General features: G+C 61.3%; 2 protein-coding genes across 10 annotated transcripts in view; both read left to right on the forward strand.

The window, feature by feature from the left end:
• The window catches only part of BIRC6 (baculoviral IAP repeat containing 6), a 151,982-nt gene extending 146,977 nt beyond the window's left edge, over positions 1-5,005 (forward strand). For all 9 annotated transcript variants that reach the window (XM_055123521.1, XM_055123529.1, XM_055123523.1 and 6 more), the window contains 2 exons: positions 1,115-1,249; positions 4,128-5,005. In XM_055123521.1, coding sequence (XP_054979496.1) covers positions 1,115-1,249; positions 4,128-4,310 — 318 coding nt within the window. In that variant the 3' untranslated portion in view covers positions 4,311-5,005. The remainder of the gene's footprint in view (positions 1-1,114; positions 1,250-4,127) is intronic.
• Positions 5,006-7,425: 2,420 nt separating this feature from the next.
• The window catches only part of TTC27 (tetratricopeptide repeat domain 27), a 44,578-nt gene continuing 31,035 nt past the window's right edge, over positions 7,426-20,968 (forward strand). The window contains exons 1-9 of the mRNA XM_004616067.2: positions 7,426-7,647; positions 10,061-10,238; positions 10,907-11,036; positions 11,581-11,721; positions 13,190-13,292; positions 15,171-15,335; positions 15,900-16,033; positions 17,963-18,075; positions 19,122-19,188. Of these exons, the coding sequence (XP_004616124.1) occupies positions 7,560-7,647; positions 10,061-10,238; positions 10,907-11,036; positions 11,581-11,721; positions 13,190-13,292; positions 15,171-15,335; positions 15,900-16,033; positions 17,963-18,075; positions 19,122-19,188 (1,119 nt within the window). The 5' untranslated portion in view covers positions 7,426-7,559. The remainder of the gene's footprint in view (positions 7,648-10,060; positions 10,239-10,906; positions 11,037-11,580; positions 11,722-13,189; positions 13,293-15,170; positions 15,336-15,899; positions 16,034-17,962; positions 18,076-19,121; positions 19,189-20,968) is intronic.

Raw genomic sequence — 20,968 nt, forward strand, 5'->3', positions numbered from 1 at the left:
GTGAGGGGGGCGTGCTCCCAAGCAGTGCTCAGGGTCCCTCCTGGCCCCGCTCCCGTACTGGCCAGCACTGACCCTCCTCCAAACAGTATTCGAGTTTGAATTGCAAGTGGGATGCCTTACTTGTGTTTTTTCCTCAAGATTATTTTGACTCTTTGCGTGTTTTATTTCTAAGAGGATTTTGTTTTGTCCTTACACGAAATGCCCTTGGGATTTTGGTAGAGCATCGGATCTGAATGTCTCTTCAGGTAACATTGTGGTTTTTAACAATGTTACTTTTTCTATTCTTAAGTGCAAGATACCTTTCCTTTTTTTTTTTTCTTCCAATTTTGCTACTTTTTGTTTTGTTTCGGAGTCATGCCCGGCAGTGCTCAGGGGTCCCTCTTGGCCCTGTGCCCAAGGTCACTCCTGGAGGGCCTGGGGAACTGTACAGGATGTTGCGGTTGGAACCTGGGTCGGTCCCTGCAAGGCAGTTGCCTCTGCTGTCCGACCTCTCTAGCCCCTCTTTTTTTTTTTTTTTTTTTTTTAATGTAGGAGTACTGCTATTTATTCAGCCATTAAGCTGATGGAATTGGGCATGAACTCCACATGATTTTATAAATTCAGAATGTTAATTTTATTATTATTATTATCTTTTCAATCACCGTGAGATAGTTACAAAGCTTTCGTGTGTGTTTCCTTCATACAATGACCGAACACCCATCCCTCCACCAGTGCACACTCTCCACCACCAGTGTCCCCAGAATCTGCCCCCCAATCCCACCCTCCCCCTGCCTCTATGGTGGACGGTCTCCCCCATACTGTTTTGTGTTGCTTATCGTGAATAACTCCTGGGAATCTAGAATTTTAGATAAGCAGGGTCAGGAGAAATCTCTGCAGCAAGCTGCTCGGTTTGGAGGTTCTTGTGTGTCTCTGGGTCACGGCCCTGCTTGAACTCTCGTGTGCGAGCCTCTCGCCGGGTGTGGCTCGGGGTTCTTTGGGGTTTCCTGGCTGGATTTGTCTCTGCTGACGGTTCTCACGCTGAAGTTTGCCAGAAGCAGGTGTGGGTCACGCAGGCAGCTGCTGCCGCTGCGCTTCGGGTCTGACTCGAGCCCCTCTGTCCCCTGCTGCCCGGCAGGTCATACACAGACACTTTTACTTGAAGCGCGTGGAGATCATGGCCCAGTGCGAGGAGTGGATCGCGGACATCCAGCAGTACAGCAGCGACAAGCGGGTGGGCCGGACCATGTCACACCACGCGGCCGCGCTAAAGGTGAGTGTGCCCGGGGGCCAGGGTCCGCGCAGCCGCCCCAGTCGGGGTCTGGACCCTCACTGGTCACCCCTCTTTTGTTTGCTTTTTGGGTCACACCCGGCAGTGCGCAGGGGTGACTCCTGGCTCTGCACTCAGGAACACTCCTGGCGGTGCTCAGGGGACCCTGTGGGATGCTGGGGCTCCACCCGGGTTGCCTGCGTGCAAGGCAAACGCCCTCCCCGCTGTGCTGTCGCTCCAGCCTTCTCTTCACTCCTCTTCTCCGACATTATCTTCCCTCTTGCTTCCACTTTTTTAGCTCTTTTCCATTTAGTGCTTAGCGGATGACAATACGGAGTTGTTCGTGTTTTATGTGGCATCTTTCCTGTTTTGTTAGGCACGGAAGCGTTTATGCTAGTGGGAGCGGGGATTGCTTTAAAGTCCAGTAAGTGGGAGGTCTCTTGGCTTTGGGGCGGCAGCTGCCGTGAGCGGGTCTGGGCACACGTCCGCGCACTGGCCCTGTCCCCACCGAAGGTGGCTCGTCAGGCCGTTGTTGGCACTTCGTTTTCCCAGATTTCATCGCCAGCATTTTGAACCTGGGTGTGTCGTCACCTCACTGATAGTTTAAAATTAATATTGATCTTCCCCCAATTGTTCCCTTTTAGAATGATTTATCTTGGGAGCTGGAGTGATAGCACAGTGGGGAGGGTGTTTGCCTTACACGCAGCCAACCCAGATTCGATTCCCAGCATCCCATATGGTCCCCTGAGCACCGCCAGGAGTAATTGCTGAGTGCAGAGCCAGGAGTGACCCCCAAGCATTGCCGGGTGTGGCCCAGAAAAGCAAAAAAAGAAAAGAAAAAGAGAAAAAAAGAGAGAAAGAAAAGAAAAAAAGAGAAAAAGAATTCTCTTGCCATCCTTTCAGTCCTCCTGAGGCTTCTCAGGGCCGTTGCCGGGGGATGGACCCTGGGCTTGGCAGAGACCAGCTGTGTCCCTGCTCCTCGGGCCGGACTCCCGGCTCTGCCTGCCACAGGCCACTCCTGCCGGCTCTCAGGGCTGGAACCTGGCGTGGCCACGTCCAGAGCAAGTGCCTTACCCGCTGTACTATGGCGCGGACTCTTGTCTCCCTAGTCCTGAAGACCTCTTCAAAGTCTTTCCTGGTCACTTCTGGGGAGACCCCCAGCCCCCACCCCAGCTCTGCACCACCGAGGCTTCTGCTGTGCCCGGGTCACCTGTGCGCAGCAGAGACCTGAGCCAGGGTCGCGTCTGCAGCCCCGCTGGAGACAGCCCCCAGTCCCCGGCAGAAACATGGACTCTGGGCCGGGAGATGGGACTGTGAGCAAAGCCGTCGCCCTGTGCAGGCCAGCTCCTGTTCCCGAGTCGGCACGTGCCCTAACGCAGCCAGTGGCCCCGAGCACAGTCAGCTCTGCGCCTGGTTACCTTCCCCGCTGCTCCCGCTGCTGCCCGTTTGCTGCACACCCAGAGCGGCCCCCTGTGGAGGGTGTGCTTTCCCGCACACCCTCACCTCTGCGTGGTAGGTCTGGCTTTCCCGCACACCCTCACCTCTGCGTGGTAGGTCTGTCCCTCCCCGAGCACCCCTCACGTCTGTGTGGTAGGTCTGGCTTTCCCCCGCACCCCTTCACCTCTGCCGTGGTAGGTCTGACTGTCTTTCCCCGAGCACCCCTCACCTCTTCGTGGTAGGTCTATCTTTCCCCGCACACCCCCTCACCCCTGCGTGGTAGGTCTGGCTTTCCCCGCGCAACCCCTCAGTGGCTTCCTGACCCTGTTGGCCGGTGTCCTGCAGACATTGTCTCCCTGGGAGCCCCTACCCCGAGCCACCCGCCTTCACAGCCCTCTGTGGAGGCCGTAGCTGTGCCTGATTGTGCCGGAGGGACTCATCTCCTGTGCCCACCCGCCTCCTGGTTCTCCTTTTCCTTTTCTCTTGCTGTTTTTCCTCTTAACAGTGGGAGGGAAGTTGGAGCCGCTTCACTTTTGACGCTTTTGACTCGCATGTAAACGTACTTTGGATCCTTGCGGGTGGCTGGGGGGAAGCCAGGCAGATGGGCCACACCTTGTACTCCTCTGGAGCTGTTTCTTGGTCTGACTGCCGGAGAGACCCCTGACAGTGTTGGGGGACCCTGTGTTCTGTCGGCCGCCTTCAAGGCGTTACGGGCTCCTGTGCCAGCTCCACGGCCCCTGTACTGTCTTGTTTCACGTCTTGGTTCCTCTGTGAATCAGATTGGATTCTCTCACTCTATCCATGATTTTTTATCATTGGTGTTGAGTAAAGTCCCTGCAACAGAGAACTAGTTCTGTAAATGTTGGTTAGTGTGTTTGAAAGTCAGCGGCTGACTTTGAAAACTGATGAGTTTACAAAGCCAGCGATAATGATACTTGAGTGTTTTTTCCCTCAAAAACTAAAAATTAGAGATGAAGCTTAGGCTCATCTCTGAACGCTTCCCTTCGCCATCTCTGTGATCGCCTCGAAGTGGCAGTGTGGGATCATGTAAAATCAACCTGTTTACATTTTTATTTACTTACATTTAAAAAATTTTCTTATGCATTTATTTCTAAGGGTTGTTTTCAGCATTAAGTGAAACATCCTGCGTGACTTTTGCAGGGTGTAGGACCTGCTGTCTCGTGTCTTGTCACTAAAGGAGCGGTGGGTCGGTAATTCCCGCGCTCAGCAGTCACTCCCGGCGGGATCGGGGGAGGGGACCGTGTGGGCTGGGTTGGCCGCCAGCGGGCCAGCGCCCTCCCTGCCGTATCGCTCCGGCCCCGATCAGCCAGGATCACTTTGGTGCTGGTGCTCGGCCAGAGCGGCAGTGCTCGGGGCTGACTGCCCAGGGGTTGTGGCCATGTGGCCCCGAGGCTGGGCCGTGACCCGTTCTCCTTCCCCACAGCGCCACACGGCCCAGCTGCGCGAGGAGCTGCTCAAGCTGCCCTGTCCCGACGGCCTGGACCCCGACGCCGCCGCCGACGCCGCGGAGCTGTGCAGTGCCACGGCGGGGCCCGAGGAGACGCCGCTGCCCGAGCAGGGCAGGGCCAGCGGCAGCAAAGACCTCCCCGGCGACTTCCAGCTCTGAGCGCGTGGACACGGACCTCGTGGGCGCGACGGCTCCGAAGCACAAGCCAAATATGTCACTGTTTGTATGTAAGAACCCGATGATGCGTGCTGAGGTGATGAGGTGGCACCGGCCCGAGCCTTGCAGGAGACCCCGTGGATTCGCAGTGATCTGTCAGTTACTGTACAAGGGTGGAAACTTTTTTGTGCTTTTTTTTTTTTCCCAATTGTGAGAACCACTGATTGGTATGTTCAACAAATTTGTGTATACAAAGAAGCGGATAAATCACTGACCTATAAGGGAAGCTACCTTAGGAAAGAATGTTTACTGAATGTTTATTATTATTTTTTTTTTTTTTACTGTAGAGTGAGGGGTTGTTAACAAAGAATATATATTGGTCATTCTTACAACTGCTATTTAAAGTCGGCAACTTTTCACGGAATTGGATCCGTTTGTTTGGCCATACCTTCATGCTCCTGTTTGATTTCTAAAGACCTCTTACATACACTTCAATAAAAGTTCAATGGACATACTCCCTGTTTTTTGATTTACTGATACATTTTTTTAAATGGTGAATCTGCCATAAGATGCATTATAGATGGAAAACTTGCACTTGTATGGATGAATTTATTACATTCAACGTATTTAATTTTATGCCTTCTAATTCTAAGATGCAGAAAAAAAATAAATGAACATGATTTTATTCTATGCCAACATTCGGGCCTCTGGATGCATTTGTTCTTTGAATTAAAGCCTCCGAGACACAACGGCCAAGTTGAGCAGCGACTCTGCACCCATGTCCCCAGGGCACCCGACACGGGGCACGTCCTGTGCCTGCTGCAGCCCCAGCTCTGACCCTGGCCACTGGGAGGCCACCCCTCGCCCCAACCCCGTTTTGTCTGTCTGTGTCTCTCCCCCTCCCAGGCTAGAGGGAGCCCCTCACCACCGCCCCCTACAGCAGGCGGCACCCGGGCACAGCCTGTGGGACAGCAAGGGGCCAGAGGGGCAGCCTCGGGGCTTCTTGTCCCGTGGACCCCTCAGGGACAGTGCAAAGGTGCAGGCCACGGCACCTCGTGCATCACTGGCTTCTGTGGGCTTTTTGTTCCTTACGGTGCCAGAAATAGGAGCGGGGCCTCCCTCCCATGGAGACAAGGGCCATCCTCCTGAGCCGCGTCCCCCGCCCAGACAGTCTCCTTTGGGTCACACCCTGCTATGGGCCACAGCAGCGCCGGCAGCTTCCCGCCCCCATCCCCAAGGGAAGCCCCAGGTCAGGACTCAAAGGTCTGGCTCCTGTTTTTGAAGGACCGATGCTAAAACTGCATTTGAGCAGATGACACAAAAGTGGGTCCTTCGGGACCCAGACTGGGCCCGGCACAGTCCTTTTGCCTTTCCAGAGACCCGTCACTTCCTTCTGCGAAGTGGAGGAAGTGCTCGTGCCACATCTGCTGCTGTCCACGCGCGTCTCGGCCTCCCTGGTCCTGGAGCTGACCCAGGGTTCTGTGGGGGGCCCCGGGGAGGGATCTTCTCGGACCCAACGCTCATGGGCAGAGGTCCAGAAAGGCTGAAAGGATGAAGCTGCCGCTCGCCAGGCACGCCAGCGTTCCAAGGGGGACGGTGAGGGGCGGGAAAGCGCCCACTGATGTGCGGGCTGAGGAGCCCGGGGAGGCCGCACAGAGCTCATGCCAAGAGGAGCTGAAGAAATCCCGAACCAACAAAAACAAACGGTCTCTTCACCAAACCTAGCATAGCGGGTAGGGTGTTTGCCTTGTACACGGCCAACCCGGGTTAGATTCCCAGCATCCCATAGGGTCCCCTGGGCTTCCTGAGTGCAGAGCCAGGAGTAACCCCTGAGCATTGCCAGGTGTGACCGGGGAAAAAAAAAGTTTTGGGGTGGGGGGGCATTTGCCTTGCATGCAGCTGACCCAGGTTCGATTCCAGCATCCCATATGGTCCCCTGAGCACCACCAGGAGTAATTCTTGAGTGCAGAGCCAGGAGTAAGCCCTGAGCATCGCTGGGTCTGACTCAAAAAGAAAAACAAGTGTTGCCCCCCCACCACAGCCTCAGAACATCCCAGGGCCACGGGCCGAGCAGGTGCTGCAGGAGTTTGCCTTGGCCCTGCCACCTGGCAGAGGAGTGCAGTGACACGCACCAGGAAAGGTGGCGAGGTGGCTGGAGCCACGCTACAGCGTTGGGGCGCTGGCCCGAGGTGGCTGATCCCCGGCACCACCCACGGCCCCAGGACTGGCAGGAGTGAGAACTCAGTGCTGCCGTATGTGGCCCCAGAACCAAGAAAAGAAGGTTCTGGGTGGACTGCGTATTGAATCTGAGTACCTCATTTCTCACTGGTGGGTGCTCAATGCTGGCTCCTTACTCGTGCATCTCTCCTGCTCCCTCGCCCTTTAAAATCCCAGTGCCACGCACCCAGTGAAGACCTGACCCACCAGCAGGGGCGCGTGGGCGGCCGGGCGGGGCGCGGGTGGGGCTTCGCGGGGCCGGGAGGTGGGGCCCAGAGACCCCTCTGCCAAGAACCTCAGTGGCCCCTCCGGAGGCCGCTCGGTGTCCAGTGGTGGTGATGCAGAGAGGACCCCCGTCATTCCGCCGGGAACCTGCCCTGCCTCCCAGCCAAGGCTGCGGGGGGCCCGGGGGCTGTGCGGGGAGGTACCGAGCACACCCACACGTGCACTCGCCTCGCTCCCGGGGTGGGGGCCACGGGCCGCGCGGCAGCGCCCGGCCCCCGCCTTGCACGCTGCACTCTCAGCTGCATCCCACCCCGGGGCCTTGGCCCCTCGGCGGGGTCTGGCGCCTGGAGCCGCCTCATTTCTCTACACCCCGGTCATCCGGGAGCCCCCAGCACGGCCAGGGTCGCCCCCCACGCTGGGCTCTGGAGCTGCGGGAGGAGAACGCACCCCGTGCACCGTGGGCACATGCGGGGCCAGGAAGCAGCTGGACACGCCGCGCGGCGCGGCTGGACGCCCGGAAATAGAGGCGGATCCCGGAAGCGCAGACCTCGTGGGCCCGCCCCGGGGCGGGGCTAGCGGCCGCGGCGGCTTCCCCGTCCCCGCCCCATCTCCAGCGGGCATGCGCAGTACCGAGCGTTCTGATTGGTCTTCGGGGCGGAAGCACCGCGAGTGGGATTTTTCCCAGGATGCCTCGCGCAGCTGTCATGGCTGCGCCCGCGGCCCGGTCCCCGCACATGGGGGCGTAACCACCTCAAGTGTCCTCACTGGTCTTAGGCCTCGCCTGCCTTTGCTGCCGCCGTGTCCGGCGCCATGTGGGGCCCGGAGGTGGCCGTCGTGAGGGGCTTCCCCACCGAGGCTGAGCTGCAGCAGTGGAAGCAGGACGGGGTTTCGGACTCCGGTGAGAGCGGAGCCCCGGCGGGGTCAGACCCGGGCGGGCACTGTCCGGGGGAGGGGCGGGGGCTGCCGGGCTCGCGTGCCGCGGCGGTTTGTTGTTTCCCCAGCCCAGTGCCCGCTTCCCGTCCCGCTGGCTGTCGCACCCGTGGCCGTGCGTCTGGGACTGTGGGCGCGGGGGCGCGGGGGCCGGCCCGCGTGTAGGGAGCCGTGACCCCCTCCGGGCCGGGCGTGCCCTGGCCCTCGCCCTGCTGGCACCTTCCCTGCTGAACTAGTCGCCAGCCCGGCAGTCACTTCTCTGAGTGCTTCAAATCCATGCTTTCGGGTTTGTTTGGGGGGCCACATCCGGTGGCTCCTAGGTTTGTTTGGGGGCCACACCCGCAGTTCCGAGGCTTGCCCAGCGCCCTGTGGCTGTCCTGGAGGCTCTGGGGTCATACTTGACCCTCCTTCATGCGAGCCGTGCGCGCCGACCTCTTCGGAGCTATCGCTGTGCCCCACGTCTCTGAGCCCTTCTCGTTGATTCAGTCATTCAGTGTAAAGACACTAAACGCGGAAGGTGCATGGTACTCTCAGTCCTCCTTTACACATGGTGGCATCGGGGCATTAATTGGCTAAGCACAGGGCGAGGGGCGCAGCTGGTAAGCCGAGGAGCCGGGAGCAAGGCAGCAGAGAGGGGACGCTTGTGACCGGTAACCAGGAGTTCAGAGGACCTTCTGCTAGTGGGATGTGGACACTCTGCTGTGGATTTAGGCTGGATGAGAGACGTCATCAATTAGGAATTGTCGGGGTGCAGGAGAGGTTTGGAGAAGTTTCCCAGAAGACAGAGGCTTAAGCTGAGTTTGGGGTAGGGGTCAGCCTGGCACGCAGAGGACAACTGAGCAGCAGAAATCACCAGGGTCACAGTGCAGAGGCGGGAATGTGCACGGGTTCCTAGGGGGACAGTGAGTCAACCGGCCTCTCCTCAGGTGGAGTGGGGCAGACCTCGCAGGAGCCGAGGAGACGCTGATGTCAGTCGCACTGTCAGTCCCTGTCGCAAGGGCAGTTCACGAGTGAGGAATATCGCCTGCGGTCTCAGTCCCGTCGTGTTGCTCTTCCAAAATATTTGAGAGAATGATGGGACTTTGCCCAGAGCTTTGGGTTACTGTGGTGGCATTCTCGGGATGCACTTTGCATACTGAAATCAGATTTACCTGGTAGCATGAAAAATCACTCTAGGGCCAGAGCGATAGTACAGGAGGTCGAACATTTATTTGCCTTGCATGTGCTCACCAGGGTTTGATCCCCAGCATCCCATATCATCCCCAGAGTACTGCCAGGAGGAATTCCGGAAAGCAGAGCCAAGAGTAACTCCCGAGCATCACTGGGCATGACCCAAAAAGCCAAATTAAAAAAAAAAAAAAGAAGAAGAAGAAGAAAGAAAAATTAGTTTATAAAAGAAGGACTTGGGGGGCTGGAGTGATAGCACAGCAGGTAGGGCGTTTGCCTTGCACGCGGCCAACCCGGGTTCGATTCCCAGCATCCCATATGGTCCTCTGAGCACTGCCAGGGGTGATTCCTGAGTGCAGAGCCAAAAAGCAAAAAAAAAACAAAAACAAGAAGGACTTGGATTATTGGATTTGCTACTGTTTGTTAGGCAGGTTCTGCCTGACTGTCTTTAATACTTACTCTGTCTCTGTGCTTGGGGATCACTCCTAGGGTGCTCAGGCACCACAGGCAGTGCCAGAGGTTAATCCCATGCAAGGCAAGTGCCTTGGCCCCTGTGCTAATGTATTTTTAATAAGAAAACAGGGCACTGTGGGCTGGAGCAGTAGTAAAGCGGATAGGGCACTTGCCTTGCATGGGGTGATGAACTGCCCAGCTTCCATCCTGGCACCTGAGCACCACCAGGAGTGACCCCCTGAGTGCAGAGCCAGGAATAAACCCTGAGCACAGCTGGGCATAACCCTCCCTGTCTCCACCCACCCAAGGGGGAGAAAAATAAAATAATTTAAATACTATAATAAGTACAGTTGGACTGGAGCAACAGCACAGCGGGTAGGGCATTTGCCTTGCACGTGGCTGACCCGGGTTTGATTCCTCCATCCCTCTTGGAGAGCCTGGTAAGCTACCGAGAGTATCGAGCCCGCACGGCAGAGCCTGGTAAGCTACCTGTGGCGTATTCGATATGCCAAAAACAGTAACGATAAGTCACAATGGAAACATTACTGGTGCCCGCTCCAGCAAATCGATGAGCAATGGATGACGGTGCTACAGTGCTACTGTTTATTGGTTTGGTTTTGGGGGGGCACGTGTACTTCCATCCTGGTGTACCACACCTGGCAGTGCTCGGGGGAGCATAAACATTTCCGGATTCAAACCAGGGCTGCAGCTGTACTCACGCTAGGCACGGCCTTAGACTCGGGCCTGTTTTCCTTCTACAGAGAGCGGCTCTTTCCTGCACCTGCTGCTCGAAGGAAACTATGAGGCTGTCTTCTCGCATCCTGTGGCCCAGGGCATCCTGAACTCAACCACGGCGACCGAGGAAGAGATTGGCCACTACCTCGAGAAGCAGATAGCAGCGTTTCTGGATTCCTCCACAGATTTCGACAAAGTTACAAGGTAGGATTTCACCTGAAATTCCCACCCAGTACCTGACTGCATTAGGGGGACACTGAGTCCGTTTAAAGGGCTTTGTGTGACAGGTAGGCATCGTGTGACGGGTCGGTGAAGGATGGGATTTTTACGTAGTCGGGACTCATGCGGAAGCGGAAAGACCAAGTAGAGATGTTCGTCCCCCAAACACAAGCCTCCCCCGACCCTTGGGTGGGATGAACGGGCAGAGTGATCTAGGGGGTGCGTTTCAGGGACACTGACAAACGTTGGGTGGGAACTGCTGACCACTGAACTTCCAGATGTTTAGGTCTGATAGGGCTTAGCCGTAAGTAAGACTTTCTCTTCTTTCGTTTTTGAATTTGGAGCCACACCTGGCTTCCTCCGGGCTCACTCCGACGGGGCCTGGGCGACTTTGTGAGGTGCCAGAGATTGAACCCTGGTTGCGTGAAGCCAAGCATCTGGCCCGCCGTACGGCCTCTCCTTCCCCGTGTTACTGGTTTACTGTTGTTGTTTTGGGGTCACACCTGGCGGTGCTCAGGGGTTCCTCCTGGCTCTGCAGTCAGGAATCCCTCCTGGCGGGGGACCCCATGGGGTGCCGGGGATGGAACCTGGGTTGACCACATGCAAGGCAGACGCCTCCCCGCTGTACTCCCCATTTCTGTTCCTCTGTGCAGACAGCAGCTGGTCTTCCTCCTTGGCGTGAGCAGCCTGCAGCTCTTCGTCCAGAGTAACTGGACGGGGCCGCCTGTCACTTTGCGCCCGCAGGACTTCCTTCCCGCCGCTCTGTGGCCTCGAGGCAGTGAGGTAGGCTCTCGGGGTGGGGCGGGCCTGACCGATCCCCCGGGGTCCTTGTCGGGCGGACAGAAGCAGGACTTGAGCGCCCACACGGAGCCCCTCAGGGTGCCTCAGTGGGGGGCAGGGCCACACTGCTGGCAGGCGCCCAGCTGCTGGGCTAGGCTCTGGCCCGGCCCCAGCATTTGCCCGAGTCCCCGCCCCCCTGTCGTAGAAGCAGGGGGTGGTCACCGGAATTGACATGTTCCCAGAGCATCTAGAACATTCTCCTTGTCCCGGGTATATTGATGAGCTGTTTTGTTTTAGAGCAAGTTTAATGGGAAAAAGTGTCACCCTGGTCTGTAAAGATTCATGTTCTGTGAACTGTTTGCTGGGCATGCGTCCGGGCGTGTGTGTGCGTGTGTGTGTGCGTGTGTGTGTGTGTGTGTGTGTGTGAGTGTGTGATGGGGCACTCCTGGTGGTGCCCGGGGCCTCTGGCCCGTGTGCTGTGGGTGGGGCCCGGGTCCCTCCGGCCCTGGGTGCCGCGGCCGGCGCTGGCTCACCTCCCGGTTCTCAGGCCAGGGCCCTGGATGCAGCTGTCCTGCGCGCGCTCGTTCTGGATGGAGAGGCCGTCTACAGCCTGACGGCGACACCCGTCCTGCTGCTCCTGGCCCGCGTCGTCCTGGCGTGCCTGGGACCCAGGCTCACAACCATCCAGGTACGGGAGCAGGACCCCGGCGGGGCTGCTCGCGTCTCCTGGCAGGGAGCCCCTGAGCCCTGCGACTGCTCCGGGCACTGGTGGGGTCCGCCCCGGAGCTCCTGAGCTCACAGTGCTCGCTCTCACCTCAGCAGACTGGCCCTTTGCTGCTGACGTCTGCTCAGCGTCCAGTGTCCTGGGGTTAGCGCGGTAGTAGAGCAGGGAGGGCATTTGTGGTCCCTGAGCCCCACCGCTGTGACCCTCACCCCAGAGAGTAAAGGAGCGAAGCGTTTGCAGCACGCTGCCTTTGTGGGAAAGGGTTCGGCCTCTCCTCAGGCTCCAGTTTCGGGGCGCCCCGTGTTTGTGGTAGCCGAGAGGAGGCTGCAGCTGCCTGGCCCAGCCTGGGAGCTGCGTGACCTCGCGTGGCGCTGTCCCTGAATGTCACGGTTCGTCATTTGACAAAGGGAACAAGTCAGCCGGCATCCTTTCACCCGGAACCTTCTGAGCCCGTCCCCCCACCGAGGGGCCAGTGTCTCCTTACACACCAGGTTCCGTCTGGGCCCAGAGGGGCCGCGCAGGGCCCTGAGTCTCAGTCTTGAAGAGGTCCCAGGTCCCCGTGCGCTGACCACACTCTTGCAGCTCTGCATGACCCCGCGGTGCCATAGCAGTGTGAGTGAGCACTGCATGGGGACAACCCTGTGAGCACTGCAGCTGGGAGTACTCCGAGTGCTCCTCCACGGGGTGGGCGCCCTGCAGTGAGCCCCAGGGAGGCACGACTGTGATGTGGGAGCCCCAGGGACAGCTGCCCGGGGCACACCGCAGAGGGTGCAGGCGGGACTTGCTCCTACCAGCACCCCGCTATACCCACTGGCACCGCACTACACCTGCCGGCATCCCACTACACCCGCCGGCAACCCCCCTACACCCGCTGGCACCCCCCACTACACCCGCCGGCACCCCCCGCTACACCCGCCAGCTACACCCGCTGGCACCCAGCCACGCCTGCGGGCAAACTCAGGGGTTCCTCCTGGCCCTGCACTCGGGAATCCCCCCGACAGTGTCTGGGGGCCCTGTGGGATGTCGGGGGCCGGCCCGTGTTGGCTGCGTGCGCGGGAGAGCCCTGCCCGCTGTGCTGGGCCTCCAGCCCTGTAGACAGTTTGTAAACCTGGTCTTGGGGCCGAGAGATGCGCCAGGGGTTAGGGCTCCGGCCTTGCGAGCAGCGGCCTCGGTTCAGTCCCCAGCACCTTCCGGTGCAGCCCTGGGGTCCCCCGGCACTGCTGTGACCTGGAGACCCTGAGCACTGCAGCCCGAGCCACCCCGAATCCTGGCCCCGGGAGAGTTTAAAGGCTGGGAGGGCGTGGCCCGCGTCAGACCCTGGGTTCGGTCCCCCACAGTGCCGGTCGGCCAGGTTAGCCCTGACTGGAGCCGGCTGTGCGGGCGGGTCCCCGGCCTGTTCCCCTGGAGGCCTCACCGCGGCCTTTCTCCCCAGACCCTGCCCTGGTGGGCGCTGCGGTACGTGGGCGTCCACCAGCAGCTGCTGGACGAGCGCTCCCCGCAGCTCCGCGCCCTCGCCGAGGACTGCATCGAACAAGGTGGGTGGGGGGGGCGGGGGGTGGGAGTTGGGGGGTGGGGAGTGGGGGGCGGGAGTCGGGGGGAGTCAGGGGAGGGGAGTCAGGCTTCCTGCTCAGGGCACCTGCACCGCGTGGTGCTGGGGACGGAGCCGGGCTGGGCCACATCAGGCCTTCCCGCTGTTCTGTCTGCGGCCCTAATGGTCACCTGTGGTTTGCGCCCCCCCCCACCCACACACACACCCTTTCTTTCTCCTGATGGGAAATGGAACAGACCCTCGTGCCTTTTTTCAGTTTTCTTTCCCAAAGTCTGTCCATCTGCTGCGCTTGTTTAGACAGAGGGAAGGGCCAGAGCGGTGGCACAGCGGGGAGGGCCTTTGCCTTGCACGCGGCCGACCCGGGTTCAATCCCCGGCATCCCAGATGATCCTCCGAGCACCGCCAGGGGTAATTCCTGAGTGCGAGCCAGGAGGACCCCTGAGCATTGCTGGGTGTGACCAAAAAGCAAAAAAAAAGAAGAATGGAAGCGGGAAGGGTATATCGGGGGGTTCGGCAGGGGCAGGCAGGGAGCGAGGGGTGAGCCCAAGGCTGCCCATCTCAGTCCTCCCGACCGCACCGAGGGGTCACTCCTGCTGGTGCCCGGGACCCCAGGGATGCCGGGATGGAACCCAGGTCGGCTGCGTGCCCGGCAGGCGCTCTGCCCGGTGCTGTGGCTCAGCCCCTCTGGAAGGGCGTTTGTCTCAGTAACTTGGCACCGTGGCTGACGGGCTGTTGCTGCTGGGGGTTCATGCAGGCCCTGACCCCCCTCCCAGAGCCCCGGCCTCGTCCCAGCTGACCACGTCCTTCCACCGTCCTCGCAGTGTCCCTCCCCGCCCTGTCCCCTCCCCGCCCCCCAGGCCAGCTTCTTCCTGAACGAGCCGGGAGACCTCTCAGGGTCTTCGTTGCTTTGGCTCTGATTTGGCTTTCGGGCCACATCCGGCGATGCTCAGGGCTCACCCCGCCCCTCCCTCGGGGGTCGCTCTGGGTGGGCTCAGGGGCCATACGTACGCGGTGCCGGCCCATGCAGCGCCTTCATGGCGGGTTTGGATTGCTGGCGCGGGGGCCGGGGCCGTGGGTACCAGCGACGCCGGGCCCTGCCCTCTCGTGCTCCCGCCCTGAGCTGTCTCCCAGCCCCGTTCCTCTCAGTGACTCGGGTGACAAGCGGGTGGGAGCACGAGATCATCCCGTCGGAGTCTGTAGGAAACGGATTCTGACTTCATATACTTTGCCTGATCTAGGAGCAAACAGTTGCTCAAACAGAAGGAATTTTCTATGCAGTTACTTTTGGGGTTTTGCTTGTCTGGGGTCCACATTCCGCGGTGCTCTGGGCTCAGGGCTCGAACCCGGGTCAGCCCCGCGCAAGGCAGGTGCCCTCCCCGCTGTGCTGTCCAGCCTCCCTCGTTCACATTCAGCTCCAGCCCCGGGCGAGGATGGGGCTGGGGAGGGCAGTGACGGGCGGGAGGAGCCTCAGAGGTGACCCGTCTCCCGCCCACAGGCCCCGGCACCAGGCTACAGCGACCCTGGGGTCCTGGCGAGCAGGGCCGATACCCCTGACCGGGCCCCTGCAGGCGTGATGGCGTGGCGTTAGGTGCTGAGCGTTTGGACAACATGCCCTGCCCCCATCACAGTGCTCGAGAGCCGGGCGCGACCGTCGGGGAGGGCAGAGCTTGGTGGTGTGGCTGGGACACGCTCGGGGACCAGAAGGTTCTGTTTCGGGGTGTGAAGGTGGTGACACCCGGATCACTCTCGGGGAACCCGATGGGGTGCCGGGGAGCGGACCCGGTCAGCCGCCTGAGTGGCGAGGGCCCTGCCCGTCCCCTCTGAGACTCCGGCCCCCAAGCCTGGGCCCCCCTTTGTTTTGCAGTGACGAAGCTGGAGGATCTGTTCGTGGGCGCTGGCGGCCGCTGTCTGGCCGTGCAGTTCCACCTGGAGTGCGCGCACACGCTGCTGTGTTACTACGAGTACAAGAAGGCCAAAGAGCAGCTGGACGCGGCCCAGGACATCAGCAAGCTGCAGATCGAGCTGACGGGTGAGGGCGCGGGTGGCGGGGGAGGGGCGTGTAGGCGGGCGGGATTTGGTTCTCCACGGCTCTTTGTAAAGAATTCACTGAAATCCCTCAGTTTTAGGATCTTCATCCCGGGACACGCCTGCGGGAGGCGCTCAGCAAACACAGTTGGGTGCACGCGCCCAGAGTCGCTCTGGTGTCTCAGCACTGCTGAACCGCAGGTGTTGGCTTTGTTTTGTGGCCGCACCTGGCCGTGCTCGGGGCTTACTCTGGGCCCTGACTCGGGATGGGCCTGACGGGCTCAGGGGACAGTTAGCTCCGCCCCCCATGGTCCGAGAATATTCTTTTTTTTTTTTTCTTTTTGGGTCACACCCTGCGATGCACAGGGGTTCCTCCTGGCTCTGCACTCAGGAACCACCCCTGGCGGTGCTCAGGGGACCGTATGGGATGCTGGGAGTCGAACCCGGGTTGGCCGCGTGCAAGGCAAACGCCCTCCCCGCTGTGCTCTCGCTCCAGCCCCCGGGAATGTTCTTGATGGCGCGGTCGGTTCGACTGAGAAACTGGTGATAAAATTTTACGTTTTCGCAGGCGCTTTGGGGAAGCGGACTCGGTTCCAGGAGAATTACGTGGCGCAGCTCGTCCTGGACGTCCGGCGGGAGGGGGCGGCTCTCACAGACCCCGAGTTCAGCCCCGCCCCGACTCCCCGGGAGCACTTGACCAAGGTACCGGGGCGGCCTGCACGGCTCACTGGGCTTTGCGTCGGTCCGGGCTCCGGGGTTCCCCTGCGGTGCCGGGGGGTGACTCCGGGGGCCCACCCCACTCTGCTGGTTCCGGAAAGAGCTGGGCGGGCTCGCGGAAGGTCTGAGTGACGGCTGGTGTCCTCGCGCACCCTTGCGTGTGTCTGCTCGATCGAGGGGCGGGGCCTCGGGCAGGGGCGGGGCCTCGGGCAGGGGCGGGGCCAGACAGTGGCCAGGCGGCAGGGCTGCCGTGGGTGACCCGGCTCAGCCCCAGACTCTGCCCGTGGTCCCGAGCAGCGCGGGGGGATCCCCAGGAAGGACAGACGGGCCTCTCGGGCCCTGCGCCTCGAGCCAGACACAGGCGAGGCTTTAAAGCGGGAGTGAGCCCTGCGCCCCGCGGGCTGTGCGCCCCCATCCCCGCCCCCGAGAGAAGCGCTGGGGAAGGCTGACTAGTCTCAGCCTCGGCACTGGAGTTTTCCTGCGCCGCGTTTGTCCTCAGCCCAGGCCAGCGTCAGTGCCGCTGGCTGTTGGCAGTCAGGCGAGTGTTAAAGACTCCAGACCCGTGTGGTGGTCCCGCGAGCCGAGGCCCGCGCTGTGGGGCGCTCCCGGCACTTTCCAGGGATGCGGCCCCAGGGATGCCTTTGGGTTCGGCGGGTTTCCGGAACCGCGTGGCCACCAGGGGGCGCCGTGCGGCCGCCAGCCCAGCGGGGGAAGGCCCCTGCGGGCTGGGAGCCTGGGGCCCCTCTGCAGCCCCCCGGGTGGGGCGCGGGGCTGCGGTTTCCCCGGGAGCTGAGCAGCGCGGGTGACCGCACGCTCCGGCCGGACCCCGCGGGGCTGCGGGGCTTCCTGATGTTTAAGCTGCTCGTCCTGCCCTTCCGGGAAGGCTGCCGAGCCGTGGTCAGCCCTGGGGGCCGGGCCCGGACTCCAGGGACGGTGTGGATCCCGCCCGTGAGGACAGACCAGCGGGAAACACAGAGCGCGTGCTTTGTCCGTCATTCCCGGGGGCTGCCCAGGGGTGGTGGCAGGAGCACCACAGCCGCGCTCTGTTCCCGCGAGGCCCGCGGTTTCAGGATCCAGCGCAGACAGCTCCCGCCGCCCCTGCCACCGCCCGCCCTGGCCCCCATCTTCTACAGTCCCAGAGCTCGGTGGCCTCTGCTCTGCCTGGCTGGGCTGGAGCCCGCACCGCCGCGCCCTGCCAGCCCGCCTGGCTCTGCCTCCCACCAGGCACCTTGGGAGGGTGCTGGGGCTCAGTGCCAGGATTGACCACAGGGCCTGTGCCCCGGGTGCTCTTGGCCCCTCAGTCCTGCGGGTTGCCCGGGTCACTGCTCTGTGTGGCTGAGCTGTGATGTACGGGGCCACTTCGGTCAGGGGCTCGTGGGACAGTGCTCGTCTGGGTCGCTTCTGCATCTGTGATTGTTGTATCTGTAAACGTGTTTTCGATGCTCTTGGTCAAGTGCCCAGGGCCGCCATCCAGGGTCGTGCACAAAGCCGACCTTGAAGCCTGGCCTGTTCCCCGAGGGCGTCTGTGCCGAGGACCCCCACGCCCCCTTTTTTTGGGAACGCTCCGCCTGCTGTGCCCCTTTCCTTAGCCCGTCCTAGAGCGAGCGGCCGCGGCACCTCCTGTTCAGAGGCGTCTGTCTGGGGGCCACACCCCTGCCCCAGCCCCGCTGCCCCCACCCCTGCCGCCAGGTCTCATCATTCTTCTCCTCTGTTTGTTTCTGTTTGGGCCACACCTGACAGTGCTCAGGGCTGACTCCTGACTCTGTGCTCAGGAATCACCCCTGGCGGACTGTGGGAGGTGGGAGCGGGGTCAGCCACGGGCCGCGGCAGTGAGCCCAGGCCCGTGTCCCCGCGCCCACCTGGGAGCTGCCCGGGGAGGCCGCAGCCCGGGCCCACCCTCGCCGTGTCGCGCAGGACCTGCAGCTGGACGACGACACGGTGCTGGACGAGGTGCGGCTGGCGGACGGCGAGCGCCGCGGGACGCCCGAGCTGTGCGCCGAGGAGCTGGCCGTGGTCCTGGGGGTCTGGTGAGGGCGGGGCCCTGCAGGGCTGGCGGGGGCTGGGCCCCCTCGGGTGCTCGCCCTCTCTGCCTGGCGGTGCTCGGGCCTGACTCCTGCCCTGTGCTCGGGGGCCACGCCTGGTGGGCCTCGGGGGGCCGTCTGGGGTGGGGGGGTCGTCCCCGGGCGCCGCCCGCTGTCCTGTCGCCCCGGCCCCTCACACTGTCCCCGCAGCGGGACGGCCTCGGCGCCTTCGCTCGCCCAGCGGGCTGTCCTGCAGTGCCGGGGAGGCCGTGCTCGTCCCTTCCCCGACCTCTCAGGCTAGTTTCAGGGCTGGGGCCAAAGCCGCGAGGGCTGGGCGTCGTGGGGCACTGTGTCTGCTGCACGTGTAAACTGCATTTACCTTTGGGGGGGTTTTGCTTTCGCTTTGGGGCCACACCCAGCCGTGCTCAGGGCCGACTCCTGGCTCGGGGATGATGTGGGGGGCGGGGATTGGACCCCGCCCGTGTGGGGGACGGGAGCCCCAGCCTGCTCTTCTGTCTTTCCCGCCCCTAGTTTAGAGTTTCTGTTTTATTTGCCCTGCGGGGGTTTCCAAGCCTGGAATCCCTAGCGATGGGCTTTCCTGAGCCCCGACTTTACAGCCCCCTCCAGGAGCGCCGGCCTCTGGCCTCCTCGGGACACGGAGCTCTGATCCGTGAAGACTTGAGCTGTTTCTAACGGAGAGAGTTTTGTATTTAACTTCGGGAAGCTCACATACGTTGTGTATTGTACAGTAATAGTGAAATATGTGCCTTCAGGTGTATACGTGTCCTCTCTCATGGTAAAAATCGTTGTATATGGGGCTGGACAGATAGCCCAGCGGGGAGGGCGTTTGCCTTGCACGCGGCCGACCCGCATTTGGTTCCCAGCATCCCATATAGTCCCCCGAGCACCGCCAGGAGTAATTCCTGAGTGCAGAGCCAGGAGTGACCCCTGTGCACCGCTGGGTGTGACCCAAAAAGAAAAAAAATTGTTGTATTTTGTTACTTAAAACATGTATTTTTGAATTGACGCATGGCTTTGTTTGTCTGTTGAAGCACGAATCTCCAGAAGAATAACCCGGTGCACAAGCTGACGGAGGAGGAGCTTCTGGCGTTCACGGCAGTGAGTCCTGCTCTCCCCTCCCGTCTCCGTCCTGTCCCCTGTCCCCTGTCCCCTGTCCGCTGTCCGCTGTTCGGTGCTTTGCTCTGCACAGGCCCCGCCCTGGCGGACACGCGCCCTTCCCAGGCAGCTGCTGCTCCTTTCTAGTTCAGACTCTTCCTGTTTGATCATTCGGGGTTTAGGTGGGTCGTAGCCAGCGCTGCCGTGCCCAGGGCTCACTCCTGGGGTGCTCGGATGGGATTGGGGCAGTTCCTTACCTGGGTCCTGTCTCTGCACTCTGAATTTTACCTGGAGTCTGGGCCAGAGGCGTCTGTTCCCCAGGGATTCGTCCTCACGCCCAACATGGTCTCTCTGTGTCTCTGTGTCCGCCTCTGTCTTTCTCTGTTTCTCTGTCTCTCTGTCTCTCTCTGTCTCTGTCTCTCTCCCCCGTCTGTCTCTCTTGCCTCTCTGTTTCTGTCATATCTCTGTGTCACTGTCTCTCTGTCTCTCCCTCTCTGGCCCACTCAGGCCACCACCGTCTGCTGCTCTTTGTCCGAGCCGGAAGGTCAGAGCGCTGGGTAGGCTGTGGAGGGAGGGGGCAGGGCCCAGGGACTCGGGCTCCCTCGGTCACCGTGGCTTTAGTTCCCCTGCGGGAGTCTGATGGGGCGGGCTAGGGACCCCATGCACAGAGGGCAGAGCACCCACGGGGAGGGTATCACCATGCACTTGGCCCACCCAGCTTCCACCCCCGACACCCCTGAGTGCCACCGGGTGTGGCCCAGATCCAAACCCAAACCCAAACACACACACACACACACAAAATAGAAAACTGAAAAAGAAGAGGATTAGACTGCGCTGGAATATTCCAGAGCCCAGGGGCCTCAGAGGAGCAGAGCCCGGATCTCGGTGGCTGGCAGGGGGGCGGTGAGGGGGCGCTGGGCCCAAGGAAGTGCTCATGTACAGCGACGGGGGCATGGGTCTGGTTCCCCGAGGGGCCCTGCCCGGGCAGGGCCAGTGTTGGGCCATTCATCTCGCCCCTCCCCGCCGCTGTCTGGCCACCAGGCCTAGATGATCCAGGTGACAGTCTGGCGCGGGGATGCTTCAGGTGACCCTGGACTGTCCTGTGTCTTGGCCCCTCCTCAGGGCAGACGCTGGGAGGTCCCCTTCCGTCGCTGCTGACCTGCAGGCAGGGCCCGTCCGTGCTGCCCCGTCCACCTGCCCCACTCAGGGCTCGACCGGGCTGCAGGCACCCAGTGGGTCTGGACATTGGTGTCAGGCGTGGGGGGCGCCGGAGGTGGCAGTGACAGGCCCCACGCTGGTCGCCAGCTGCCGCCTCGGCGTGGGGCAGAGAGCAGCAGCACCCAGGGGTCGCCTGCGGCCATGGAGCCCCCGGTGGGGCCCTGCACGGGCGCTAGGCGTGTGTCCAAGGAGGGCGTTGGCCTTGCATGCAGCTGACCCAAGTTTGGTCCCCGGCACCCCACCCGGTCCCCTGAGCTCTGCCAGGAGTCATCCCTGAGCACCGCCGGGTCCGGAGAACTAACAATTATTTAAAAAAACATTTCTGGGGGCTGGAGCGATAGCACAGCGGGTAGGGCGCTTGCCTTGCACGCGGCCGACCCGGGTTCGATTCCCAGCATCCCATATGGTCCCCTGAGCACTGCCAGGAGTAATTCCTGAGTGCAGAGCCAGGAGTAACCCCTATGCATCGCCGGATGTGACCCAAAAAGCAAAAAAAAAAAAAAAAAAAACATTTCTGCGCAGGGCCAGAGCGAGCCTCCCGGGCTGTGGCGCTTGTCTTGAGACA

The sequence above is a fragment of the Sorex araneus genome, chromosome X (genome assembly GCF_027595985.1).
Source record: "Sorex araneus isolate mSorAra2 chromosome X, mSorAra2.pri, whole genome shotgun sequence".
Taxonomy (NCBI): domain Eukaryota; kingdom Metazoa; phylum Chordata; class Mammalia; order Eulipotyphla; family Soricidae; genus Sorex; species Sorex araneus.